General features: G+C 34.3%; 1 protein-coding gene across 1 annotated transcript in view; it reads right to left on the bottom strand.

Moving 5' to 3' along the window:
* The window catches only part of ZNHIT6 (zinc finger HIT-type containing 6), a 58,103-nt gene that overhangs the window by 17,787 nt on the left and 25,452 nt on the right, over positions 1–14,864 (bottom strand). Inside the window, exons 6-8 of the mRNA XM_060024745.1 lie at positions 9,414–9,482; positions 7,904–7,984; positions 6,432–6,509 (exon numbers count right to left, since the gene is read on the bottom strand). Of these exons, the coding sequence (XP_059880728.1) occupies positions 6,432–6,509; positions 7,904–7,984; positions 9,414–9,482 (228 nt within the window). The remainder of the gene's footprint in view (positions 1–6,431; positions 6,510–7,903; positions 7,985–9,413; positions 9,483–14,864) is intronic.

Consider the following 14,864-nt stretch of genomic DNA (forward strand, 5'->3'; position numbering starts at 1 on the left):
GGACTACGAGGTGAGGCAGGCAAGAGACTAGACTCTTAGAATCAACAAAGTCTGAGAGGTGGTATCTTGCAGGCAGAGTTGAGACTCTAGGAAGTCAGAATCTGAGCAAGTAATGTGAACTGGGAGGTCACTCTGCTTTAAGGTAGAAGCGGGTCTTTGCTTGCTGGTGGGTGGGTGTTAGCAAAAGTCAAAAAGACGTCAGGTGGGTCTTACTTGAGGCCTTTAGAGAAACCAATTTCTCTAAAAGGGCGTAGGAAAAAGTGTCTTACCTCTTAACTTCAGAGTGAATGATTTTTAAATATTTCATGTTACAGATCCAAAGAAAGTAAAGTAACCTCAGTTTTTTATTTAAAAAAAATCCTCTCAGCACGGAAATAAAATCATCCAAGAGAAATAGCTCATTCTTTTGCTGGTTGCCTTTTAGAAAAAAAGAAAAAAGTGTTCCAAAATGATTAACTACAACCAGCACAGCAGGAAACAACTAATAGAATCTGCACGTACAATAGGGTAGTCCCCCCAAAAAGAGTAATAATCATCTGTGACGTGCATGAAATCAAAGCTTAGATAAAGCTTTAATTTGGCTTGGGTTTAAAGTCTCAACTCTTGGCTCTATATGCCAATTTTTGGAAGCAGAGTAAAGGCAACTGGTCTGTGCATCAATCAAAAACTGACATGCAAAGATGCCCGTGTTTTCCACTGGTCACCTGCTATGCCATATGTATTAAACACATATCTACTGTAACATTACCACACACCTATCTCCCCTCCTTGACTGTGAGCATCTTGAGGGCTAGTCTTTTAGATGTCTATGTGTTCCTAGTGCTTAGTGCTGTGCTGGCACATGGAAGGTGCCCAATGAATATTATCTGAATAAATGAAAAATAAAGACTTCATCTTTTTTTTTTTTGGAATTTTTGAATTTTATTTATTTTTTATACAGCAGGTCCAAGACTTGATCAATCTTAACCCATTGATACTTTAGGTCAAGGTTACATATCAGAAAGCCTGTTCTCTGAACAGGTGCTACTTTTTCTGAAGAAACTTTAATTAATTAATTAATTAATTAATTTATTTTTAATGGACTGCGAAGACTTTTATTTTTATTTATTTTTAACTTTTTATTTTATATTGGAATATAGCCGATTACCAATGTTGTGATAGTTTCAGGTGCAGAGCAAAGCGACTCAGCCATACATATACATGTATCCATGAAGAAACTTTAAATTATACTTGGTAGTTTTAACAATCTCTCTCTCTCTCTCTCTTTCATTTTACATATTGAGAATTGAAGCCTGCAGGAATTGGCAAACTATGGTCAGCAGGCCAAATCCTGCCCATTGTCTGTTTTTGTAAATAAAGTCTTAGAGTCATGCCCATTCATTTATGTATTGACTATAGCTGTTTATGTGCTACAATGGTGGATTGACAACTACAACTGTATGGCCCATAAGTCCAAAAATATTTACTGTCTGGCCATTTGCAAAAAAGCTGTCCAAACCCTGCTTTAGAGTATTAAAGTGGTATCAACACCTAGCACATAGCAGGCACACATATATTTAAGTGCATTAGTACACTACTTATTAAAAAAATTAAAACTGAATTCCTATTATGGGAAAGTCACTGACTCAGCACTGCAGAAAATATAAAGATGAAGATGCCTAAGGCAGCCACTGTCTTCAAAAGGGAGTTTATCATCATATGGGATGTTTTATTGGGATAAAATATAAGACAGGATTGCAGGAACCTATGAGAAGTTTTTGAAGCTCAAAGGATAAGGATTACATCCATTTGGGGGGAAGGGATAGGCTCCACTGTAGACACTGATAAACAATAATCTTCTCAAAAGAATGGAGAGAACATACAGAAGGCTCATATGGAGGCCTACCACGTAAGGCAGGGTGGTGAGGGAGAAGTGAAAGATGGCTCTAAGGTCATATGCCTTGCTTACAAGAAGAATGACAGTGCCAATAACAAGGAATGACTGTCAACATTTATTGACTGTTTACTAGATGGCAGGTACATCAGCAGTCCATTTAATCCTCATTTAAAACAACACACACAGAAACACACACTAGGAACAAATGGATGTGGTGTGATGAGATCTAAACATGTTGAGTTTAAGATTTAATGAGATGTGTAAGTGAAGATACATGCAAACTAACATTTGAAGTCTGGGAGAAAGGTTGAAAATATCTCTAGATTTGGGAGTCATTTGTACAGAGATAACAGTTGATGACATCTTAAATAAAGTAGCCCCTGAAGCTTCATATTCTTCCAATACTATTTATGTCAAAAGAAATGTAAACTAACATGATTGGGTATCTGCCCCCTTGTGGTTAGTGGTGAGTGACCTGTTGGGAGCATAGCTAATATTGAACTTAGAGTACTTCCCAGAAGTATAAGAAATCATTTGGCTGAAAGAAGCCATTATTTTTCAAAAAGTAATACATAAGTCAACTGCCAGCCACACAGAACTTTTTTTAAAAAAGAGATTTCCTCCTTTTATTGATACTAAGAAAAGTAATTTCTAGGATTAAAACAACAAAAACTCTTACATTCATTGAGTCAACTCAGCAAGATGTTGACCTAAATGCTGCAACTTGTAATACATGAATAATACATATTTACTGAGACTGATTTGCTATGTGCCTGGCACCATACTAAGTAGCTGACATGCATTATCTGGAAGCAATCTTTACAACAGTGCAATACCTTTGTTTTGATCCCCTCTTTCAGATGGGAAAACAGAAACTTAGTAACTTTCCAAGGTCTGCATCAAATTTATAACATTATTTCAAATTTATAGAAAATCTACTTTGATGTAGGTTTTTGGATAAGAGCAAAAAGGTTATTTTGGAACATCTCATAATTTGTGTTAGGTTTGAGAAGTAGTGATTTAATAAATTTAGTATTTGTAATGGTAAAACTTTTGGTCTACAAAGTCTAACCTGGAACCTCTTAAAGTAAAATAAGGTCTACTTCTCCACAGATTATGTATTCTGGAAGGAGTTACTATTTCTTGTTGGAATGTGATATAATCTTACTCTGAAGGGAGCTTAGTAATAAGGGATTAGTATAGAAAGGCCATTCTTTTTGAAAATAACGTTTGAGAAAATGATGCCACTTCTACTTGAAACTCAATGTGCCCTAAGCCTCTCCAGGCCTTACCTCCATCTCTCAGAAGACAGATCCATGCCAGGTACCCCAGTCACCTTTACTTCATGTCTGTTTTCTCTGCTACAACAGAACTGTACCCTACTCAGTCTTGTATAAACCCCAATTTTTATTTATATGCCTAGGAGAGTAAATGTGCTTAATTAATGGCTTTTGAGTAAATCTGGAAAGAATCATCCCACAATAGCTTAAATCACATCTTTATCAAAATCAGGATCTTATATAAACATCAAAGCAGCAAAGTAAACATAAAAAATAGAAAATGTATCTGAATTTCTTCATGAAAAATAAATGATTCTATTAATAAGTAAAATATAGGTCTAAAATTCAATAGATTTGAAAAATTACAATTAAATGGACAGTATCAAAGCTGGGAGTATTCTAACTTGTCAGTAATAACTTAAGTTAGCAGCAATACAATGGCTGCCTCTGATGGTGCCTGGTGTTACCAACATAGGCTTTTCTGACTCAAAACACTCATTTACTTTCTGAGAACAGAAAGCTGGTGAGAAATGATGTGGCAAGAGGGTACCTTACATGAATTCTCCTCCACTGGGAATGTAAGCTCCACAGAGACAGGAACGGTTTTGCTTGCTGCTATCAGCCTAATGTCTTGAACAACACCTGGACCACAATGGGTACTAAGTGTTTGCTGAATGAATGAATGGATTTACTTAAGAAGACATATTTACTTTTATAAGAAGATACAAATTCAAACCCTGTGTATTCTGGAAAGAAAACTCTGAAATAGATCAGCAACAAATTCTTTAGAGTTAGACATACATTCTATGATCACCTAAACCTAAAAATAAAAGTTGTATATGGCAAAGCTAAAGCCTGGGAAACATTTAAGATTGCTCTAGTTGATCAGGTATATCATGGGACAATTGTCATAAACTCTTCAAGAATGGAAAACACAACCACTGGAAATTGGCAATACCAAGTATTTGGTAAAAAGACTCTACTCTGAATTTACCGGAATGCTATAAATCATATGATACATTTAAAATCAGAAAGCCACAAGGAAAATACATGGTTCTACCTTCCAAGTACTTTTCAGGAAATAATAAAATTCTCCTTATCTTAAATTAGAAGCCCACATTTTATAACCTATAATAATCTTACTTAGATGTTCTCTGAATGTACTTCCCTTTAATGATATAACTGTGATTAAGCATACAATCAAATGTGAATGCTCATCTTAGCCTATCTATGAATGTACTATCTGGTGAACACTGGTTAAAAAATCTTTAATTAAAAAAAAACTATTTCTAAATGTATCTCCATAGTATCTACTTGCATTATTCATGATTAGAAAATCCTAATAAAACTAGGAAGTTTTGTAGAAATTAGGATAACTATACCTTAAGGCTGACTGAACAGTCAGAAACATAAGGATGTACCTTACTCCAACTTAGGTCCACCTTCATGATAAAAGCTACCTCAACTGGAGTTTCTAACATTATTATTGCCTTAAAGTGATAATATCACTAGTCAAAGTTAAATAGGGTGGCAATTTTTAAATACAAAATTCTTAGATCTTGGTTGTATACTTCTGCTTCCTCTTCTTTGATGGTATTTTCATATATCATTGAGTTCAAGTAAACAACTCAAATGGGGAAATCTGGAAGACATGTTTTCTACATAGATAAGGTAAAGTCAGAGTACTTTTCATGTTACTAAGTTTGGCTCAGGTTTAGGAACAAAACAGCCTATTCTAGGTATTCCTTAAAGTCAATACCACTTATCTTTTACTTTATTAATCTATCATTCCCTCCCCTTTGGGGATTAAGAAGGTTAACCCAAGGCCCAACCAAAGTCCTTTTTGGGTTCCTAAAGAAGGAAAGTCATAAAATAAGAGAAAGTAAAGGACCTTAAAGGGACATGAAGCCCAGAGAAGTTGAGTGTCTAGAATTAGGTCATCTGATCTCACTGCAGTACGCTCCTTTAACCTTTTTTTTTTGGTGAAGGTTTATCCTCTTTGGTTCTTTGTTAAAATAAAACCTACCAGTCTTATTAGTATCCTCCTGTGTTCTGGTCTTTCTATGTTCTCATTTCCTTCTATGCAACTGCCCAAAACAGTTTTACCAAATGCTCCCCTCTGGGTCATGTCACGCTGCATGCATTTCTGTCACTCTCCTAGAAAACCCTGTCTCATAGGACAAGCTGAGATCGCCATTCCCTTCCCCTCTTCGGAGATTTACAGTACATATTTCCAAGTCAAAAATGAATGCTATCTGGGCCTATGCAGTCTGCCCTATATTATAAACTTTAAAATATTCTGTATCCTACATTTACCTTTTATCACATACAACTTTGGTTTCCTTGAATTTTAGAAGACTTTTTTAAGAATCCATTTATCTTCTGTAGTAGTAATAGTAATAGTAGAAATAATAAAAGCATGCACTTACCATGTGCTAAATAATCATCTTAATCTCTCATGATAATCTGATTATCATCACCTCCAGTTTAGAGATGAGGAAACGAAGGCAAGTTAGGCTATGTAATTTACTCAAGTTAACATAACTGGAAGCAGGCACAGCTGGGATTCAAACCCAGATCTGCTTTCACAGCCTGGATGCTTACATCTCTAAGCTCTACTAGCAGATGAGACCAATCCTATCTAGTCTGAACTGGATCTAGTAGTTTTGTTAATGAAACGATGGAAGACAGGGAAAGCATCACAGACATTAAAGATCAGGGTTTTGCAATTCAATGTAATGACACATAACTGCAGACACTGAAGGGACTCTCAGAGATCTTTTAGTGTAGTCTCCTTCATCATTCCATTAATGAAGGAACAGGGAGCCCAGTGATATTAAAACTCTCAAATCACATAGTTTCTTAGAACCTGGCTTTCTTCACATTTCTATGTAGAGTTCTTTTCACTGTGATATATACAATGGTCAGTTCATCACAGGAATTTTTTATTTCCAAAAGCAAAAACTTGAACTTTGGAACTCTGTTGTACAGACTATTTCTTGAAATAAGTTAAAATGGGATTTAAAAATCTTTCAGTTGCACATGATGTTACTTTAAAATATTCTAACCAGGGTGATTTTTCAATTGAATTTATCCTGTATTATGATAAGTGTGATTATTTAAAAATTTTAATTTGAAGGTCATTTTTAAAAGCCTAGGCTTTGTTGATTGCCAGATAATTAGCATAATAACTAGCCACTTAAGCTAAGCAAGCTACTTAATTATGTTACAGAATTAGAAAACATTTAAAGAAATGGAAAGGGAAGCAATTTTACCTTACTAAATTTTGCTGCATATTTTCTGCCTTCATTAAAATTCGGACCCCAGTCTGAGAGTGAATGTAGGCTTTCAACCTGAAATAAAAATGTCATATTAAAGGAAGCAAAACTGATTTTTAGTGTATTTTAAAACTGTGCCTATGGAAACTAAGCATCTATGAGTAGTTATTAATAATACTTAAAATTTATCTATCCAAGCACAGAAACGGTGTTAAAGATATTTTTCAACCAAGGATCTGTTTTAAAAATTACCTTTCTTCTCTCTGTACAGATTAATCTTGCTAATTTACTTATTTTTTAAAAATGTATCCAATTTGGTGGCAGGTATTTTGTCTTATTGTTAAATATATGACCAGCAATTAACAATTAGATTATCGGTAATGAGGAAAAGAAACTCAACTCTGGTAGCGGTCCCAGAGACACCGCTTGATATGTGACATGGATTTGTTTGAGTCTGGGCACCACTTTCTATGAAAAGTAGAAGATGAGATTTAACTAGAACTGAATCAGACACCTCAGAATCCACTCAGTTTCAAATTTTAACCAAAACAAGTATTCATAACCTAAGCAGGTATCACCCGGTGAAAAGAAATTCCTGCTCAGAAACATGAATAATTCACATATTAATAGTTTCCTTTTTTGAGTGCTGCTTACTACGTGCTAGACTCTGTACTAGAACTGTATATATGTAATTTTTTACAAGCTTCGTAACAACTCTATCTAGTAAACATCATCATTCTCATTTTACTGATGGAAAAAATTAAGGTGCGGAAGTAAGTTGGTTCCTGGTCACATAGCTAATAAGGGACAGAATCAGCTATTCTAACCCAGATATTCATAACTGAATCTTTCCACTATGCTATGTTAACCATTTTTGTCCATGGTGTGTTTCTGGACAGGAGGCAGAGTGTGTATTACTCAGTTTTATGAAGACTTGGCTGAAATAGGATTTCCTGTCTTTAACTACTTGGAAACTCAATTTTCAGAGTTTTTAGTTCAACTGTGAAAGGCAGTTTAGTTTAAGGGGTAAGAGTACAGACTCTGACTCCAGACCACCTGGATTTGAATCCTAGCTTCCCTACTTATTAGCCATGTGAAGTCACTTAACCACTTTAAGGCTCAGTTTCCCCATCTTGTAAAATAGATATAATGGCAATAATCTGCCTTAAAGGGTTATTGTGAGGATTAAATGAATTAATACATTTATTATTATAAGCTTCAAAGAGTAGTCTGGAATGCAGCAAACAGTGTTAAGTACTGCTGTTATTACTATAACCAAAATCCTCACCCAGAGCATCATCTCTGACTGACAAAGCCTTGAGTACACACCAAGGAAATGGGACAGAAAGTAAACAGTACAGAAACATTATACTCTAATAAAGACATGGCTTTATTTAATAAATATGCATATAGTAAATACCTCAACATTTTTAATAATTTCAGAAAGTTACAAGATTTTTGAAACATACCTTTGACGAATTACAGGATCAGACTTTTCAGGATCAATGTAAGGTCTTAGGATTTCATTAATAGTTTTATCATCTGGTACTCTTCCCAACAAAAACAAAAACAAAACTTATTACTTATAATTTTCTACTAAAGGTGTTAATTTAGAATTACTAAATATTGTGGCTTTAAAAAAATAACTGAACACAGACCTTTTATTTTAGTCTTGGCAAAATATAATATCCTTTTAAGCAAAAATTACTTAGGAAAAAAGCTCAAAAACACTTCTTGGACACATTTAACAAGTCTTAAAAATAATATTTTGAGAAGTTCCCTATAAATCAATTATAAAAATACAAAGCCTCATTTAACACACTCCTGTGTTCAAAGATGAAAAGAAAGATACCACAGTGAAGTAGATTTGAAAGTTGCAGAAATCAAAAATCTGAAAAAAAGGTTTCAGATGATGCTAGTTTCAGTGCATGTTCAAATTTATTTATTCTAAATCCTAAGACCAGGTTAAAAAATTGATACTACTCTCCCTGGAAACAAAGCATTTTAGGTTTACCAAATTTCCTGTATGTATGTATGCATATTGTTTTATACTATAAAGCTGTAGAAACAAAATTAAGACACTGTTTTGAACTAGCGATTTTCCTTAATCATTTATACATATTCATATACACTACTGTGCTACATATCCCACCTGTAAAATATGAGTCCTTTCCCTGTCTTTAGTCTGGTATGCAACCTTAAATAAGAAAGTTCTTCCCTAAAATCCATATGACAATTACAAAGAGAGGACATTTATGCATAATGTGAATATATGCTAAAGATATTATTTAAAAACCAACTTAAAATTTTCCTAACCCAAGGAATCAAATAGTATATCACCATTCAAATTTTTAAATGACATTTGAAATGCTCATAATATGAAAAAAGTAGGATAAAAAAACTGTTACGCAAATTACTTCCAATTATGAATACACATATATACATGTCTAAAATCATGTATTTTCTGAGAACACACTATGATGTTAATAGCAGCAATTTTATCATAGCAGAATTTTGGCTTATTTTTCATTTCCTATATAACCACCTTGCTTAAGATTCTTCCTCTTGATTCAGCCCTCTTGATTCTCCCTGCATTGCTCTCCTTAACATCTGTCCCCATGCTGAAGTAAACACCATCATGATTTCTGTGCTAATCATTTCCCTTAGAGCTCTACCACCACTAAAAGTATTCCTAAAAAGTATACTTTCATTTTTTTCACATTTACATATGAAAATCATACTCTGCATTCTTCCTTAACTTGTTTTTCTCATTCAACATTATGTTTGAGATTCATCCACATTGATATGTGTAGATGTAGTTCATTCATTTTCAGTGGTGTGTAGCATTGCATTGTATGAATATACCACACTTAGTTATCCAGTCTACTATTGACATCACGTTTAAGTTAACAGTTTATTTCAAATATGGAGACAAAATGAAAACAAGTGAGTTCTTAACAGACAGTCGTGATACTATACCTTTTTTCTACATACACAGCTTGACTCTGAGGAAACTGGAGCTTCACATGCCAACAGAACTGTCGTTTTCTAAGACAGAAAATAATCATGTGGAGATCAAGGCAGACAATAAAAGTCTGAACAAAAAACTGATTTCTTGAATTTTTGTTTTCAGATAATAATTCTAAAAGTATTCTTAGAATTTAACGTATTTTTTCTACTAAAAAGTATTTTACGTGGGCCTCTCACTGTTGTGGCCTCTCCCGTTGCAGAGCACAGGCTCCGGACGCGCACGCTCAGCGGTCATGGCTCACAGGCCCAGCCGCTCCACAGCATGTGGGATCTTCCCGGACCGGGGCACGAACCCGCGTCCCCTGCATCGGCAGGCGGACCCTCAACCACTGTGCCACCAGGGAAGCCCTAGAGGCTATGTTTTTTAAACAATATACTTGCAAGAGGTTTTAAGAGGAAAAAACATTAGGCAGAGCAGTTCGAAATTCCAAGGACTTCGCATTCTTGAATTAGAAGGCAATTTCTCATAGTTCAGGGGCTTCTGAGATCACTTTTGCTACTGCTTGAAGTTTACAAATAAATTTCCTCGTGACTAAAAATAATGAGCTGATGTCTCTGCCTGACTAGTCTGGAAATTAGGTGAATGAAGTATTGTCTGGTTGAGACCAGCTGGCTGCAGATACACTTCTGAGCCATGAGTACTTGCATTCAGTAGCAAAACAGGAGACAAGTTGGTTGCTAAGCAGAATGCACTCTGAGTTAGTCCCTTTGCTTTCAGTCTAAACTTTGGTTTGATAACAGGATCAACAGTAATAATTCACTAAATGTGTGATTTTAGAAAAATAGCCATATGCTCTATTTAACATATCTAAATTGGGTGACACTAGACACCATTCCTTTTTTAAAAAATTTAATGCTCAAAATAGTCAATCCATTACAGAAATTTAAACGTCTTCATTACATGATCGTTTTACACATTCTCCTTACTTAGAAGAAATTTCTAACAACCCACTGGCAAGTCAATTGCCAGCTGTATGTCCAAGCAATGGCTAGCATCTCCTATAAAACTATCCCTTAGCAGCACGAGCCCAAAATCTAAAATAATTTTCTTTTAATACAATCTAGCAGAGTATCTCCCACCTAACATTTATATGATTTAAGCAAATTTTTGTCTGAGGACAACTAGCATAAAATCAAGTAAAAATCCTTCTATTAGGGTAATTAATCACAGATTTGGTTAATAACAAGACAGTTTTGAGCACTAGTTAGAGAAAAATATGCTTGATTACGGTTATGTTGATAGTGCCACTTATCACACAAGAAACAAGCATGTTAAGTTTAATATTTTTTTGGATAGAATAAAGTTGTAAAGCACCCCTTACTAATTTAAAGGTCAGATGTCTAAAATCTCAGAGGAAAAAACTTAAAAAAAAAAATCTGAATGCAAACCACAAAGTTACTGGTTTTAAACAAAGAAGTCTTCTAAAATGAAACACCTTGCAATATTTGTTATCTGTGAAACAGGCATCGCGTAGTATCACTATCAAGAGGCTGAGAGATACTACATTTCTCTCTTACTATGAAATAAACTGATTTTTTAATCTTAATGTACAATATGGTTTCTTTCTAAATATATTTGATAAGTTACATGGGGAAGAAAAAAGTTGACCAACTTGTCATCTTGTGGAACTGTAAATCATACTCAATTACCCCAACCATTGCTTGAGTAACTTCAAGAATCATTCACCTTTCTTAACGTTCAGTAGACCCTAAATACCTTCAGAAAGTACTTAACATTCCAAAAACAAAGAGAGAAAAGCCCTTGAAAATAATTTTATTTGCTGTAGTTAGTTGTGGTTATAAGGAAATCATTCATTACTTTTATTATATATACATTGCTAAATTATGACTATTATAAAAATCTTTCTGTATTTGGCCTCAGTTCAAATATGAACAAATCTGAAAAGTACATTTAGTTTTAAAAAAATATGATGTTGCAATATTTCAAAAACAAAAAGAGAATAAAAACATTTAATGTAACCATAGTCAGATTTAACCAACTTGTATATTGCCATATTTATATGCTTGAGATACTTTTCTTCTAAGAAATATAAGATTATTAATATGGTTGATGAGTCTTTTTACTGTTCCTTGATCCAATTCTCTTCTCATCATCAGAGGTAACTACTATCCTGAGGTTGGGTGTTTATTTTTGTCATCCATGATTTTATATATATATATATATATATATACACATATCTATAAATAATACAGTATTTTGTGTGATATCAACATTTATTTCAGTGTTATACTCTAAATATCTTATGCTTTGCTTTTCATTTACATTATGCTTTGGAGATTTACGAATATACACGTAAATTAGTTCATTAATTTTAACTGCTACGTTGTATTCCATTGCATGAAGAATGCTAAAATCTATTTATCTACTCTTTACTGATAGACATTTATGATTGCTTCCAATTTTTTTACCATTTGTTCTTGTTCTTCCATATTAAATCACAGTAAAGAAAAAAATAAAAGAATATCCTCAGGGATGGGACCATCATTTACCTTTAACTGGTACACAGAACTAAAAGTTAACTTCATTGAAAAACTGCCTGTACTTTTTTACTCTATGGTAGTATAAGAGGCATTTGAGAACAGTAATGCAGAGTATAAGATTTAAGTAAGAGTGGACAAAGAGGTTGAAGGGTGTTGTATAAACAATTCCTGAAATGAGTGAGTTAATTATCTCTAAAGTAGTTCTTTAGTTTCCCTGAAATTGATGTGGTCCTGACACAGGCAACTAAATCTCTTCCTGAGTCTGAAAGAATTGAGTTTGTTTCTCATTTTTCATAAGTATATATAGTGATATATGTCCCACTTAAAAAAATACACATACATCAAAATCCCAACAACATTACTTATGAGGGGAACTCTGAGTCCCCCTCTTTTTTGCTTATAAGTTTTCTGAAAGGACAGATTTTGTAAAGGAAAAAATTAAAGAATGCTTCGGTGAGTATCTTTAGGCATATACATAACTGTTGCTGTATTTTGGATTATTTTCTAAAGATAGATTCCAAGAAATAGAATCATTAGGATAAAGCTGGGTTTCTCAACTTCAGCAGTGCTGACATTTTGGACCAGATAATTCTATTATGGTTTGAGGGGTGGAGGTACATCGTCCTGTGCATTGCAAGATGCTCAGCAGCATCCCAGGCCTCTAACCATGAGATGCCACTAGCAACACCCACTCCCTTAGTTGTGACAACCAAAAATGCTCCCAAATATTGCAAATGTCCTCCGGGAGGCAAAATCACTATTTTTGAGAACCACTGGGACAGAGGTTTAAACATTTATTATTGTTCTTAATGCATTAGGACTACTATTCCCTAAATTCAATAAAATGCTTTCAACTGTAATAATGTCATTGTGTCCTTGTCGTATTTATCAACATTCTCAAGAACAGAAATACGGTACCCAGAATATTCTCGGTCACTTAGGCACTCCAAGGCACTATGTTTAGAGTTTGATAATAGACTGGTGAAATAATGGTGGTAATCATTAAATCTAATGTTCCCTTCTGGACAACCTGATAAAGTAACAGAAAAACTGACCCCTTCTCTCTGAGTGCCACGAAACTGAAGTAACTATTCATGCACAGCAAAGCCTTTTCTCCTCCTCCCCCAAATATCAACACACACACACACACACACACACACACACACACACACACACACACAAACATTCTCTCTCACACACACACATACCCCATGCATTCTCAACGGGGGCAGCATCACCCAAAAAAGGCTGAAAACTGGTTCTTAGGAGGGTAAAAAAAATCTTAGATAGTATAATGGTTTGTGGCCCTTTAGAGGGCGCCTGTACATAAACAGATATATAGAGTATAACTGTGGTATCAAAATATCGGGGGGGTGCAATTTAAGGAAAAATGTTTAAAAAGCCTCCTTGGGAGGCAATAATGAAAAAAAAGTTGAGAAATATATATATAAGTATTAAATGATGAAAATAAATATTTTTTATACTTGATTTTAATGAGTTAATATAGGACACTTATTTAACAACTCTTGCTTACTAGAAACTATTAAGGATCATTTTCTTCCACAGTTTCAAGAAAGTAATATGTGGATGAAGACACAAATTTGGGGGGGAAGTACTATACCTACATACTCAATTATTCTTCTGACTTCATGACTTTGTATTTACAAGTATGAAGGATATGCCCCAAGCTTTTAACTACGGTTATTTCTTAACATTGTGAAAGGACTTAATTCTTACTTTATGTGTCTGTATTAAATAAATTGTTGACATAATGACTGACTAGTAGTTTTTATAATCAGAAAAATCAAAGATGTTTTCATGGGGAAGTGCAGGATGGTAGTCACAGAAAGGACAGGAATAATTTTAATATTCTTTTTAAACTTAAAAACATTTTATTATTAGAAGTGTTATTTTAAGGTGTTTCCTTTTTATCTCAGAAATTATTATCCAACCAGAACTGTCAAATGATTACTTATCTAATTATTTGACAGCTTCAAAGCTATCTTCCTCATGAAATACACTACGACTAAGAGTTACACATGGAGGCTGAATTCTAAGAACTAAGATTTCTAATATAAAATTTAAATGAGCATGAATATTTTTGTTCCTAAAAAAAAAAATCACCAATTCTCATTCCATTCCATCACTGATTAACAAACATGTACTCAAAAAACACTTCTAAGGGCTCGCTAGGCATTAGGGATGCAAAGAGACTGAGGAGATGAGCCCAAAGCAGACCTCTTTTTAGGGCAGTGAGGCAACCACCAACCCACTGCGTTTTTCTTCCAAATCACTGTGAGAAGCTTATAGAGTTCCACATAAAAGAACCCTGTTCTTTATTGACACTGTACACAGAAAGGATATCCAATATACTGTAATGCCCAGAGGTAGGAGAGGGCAGAGATTAAGTGGACTCTGAAACCTACTCTTAACAAAATTTATTACTTCATGTGATCTTGAGCAAGAGACACATCTCTGTGCCTCAGGGTTCTCACAGTAAAATGGGGAGAACAGTATTTATATCATAGGATTAAATGAGTACATACACGTCAAGAGCTCAGAACATAGTAAACAAAAATGCTAGTTACTATTTTTACCATTGTTATAATTTTACATTCAGTTTAATGTCCTGTGAGTTATGAAGCTCAGAACAGAAATACTGATGGGGCCTTTAACTTAGAATATTGTGCCATGAATTTATAACCAAACTCCACTTACATGGAATTCAGTGTTTATGAAACTGGACATGTGAGCTAATGCCAGATTATAAAGGGCTCTGAATGTTCTGCCAAACAATATGGATTTCATTCTGTGGTTAGTGCACTACCAACAAAGGTTTTTAAAGAAGAGGGAAATGAGGGGCTTAGAAGGAGATCTCTCATCCTACTATTTAACTCT

Source organism: Delphinus delphis, chromosome 1 (genome assembly GCF_949987515.2).
Source record: "Delphinus delphis chromosome 1, mDelDel1.2, whole genome shotgun sequence".
NCBI classification, from domain to species: domain Eukaryota; kingdom Metazoa; phylum Chordata; class Mammalia; order Artiodactyla; family Delphinidae; genus Delphinus; species Delphinus delphis.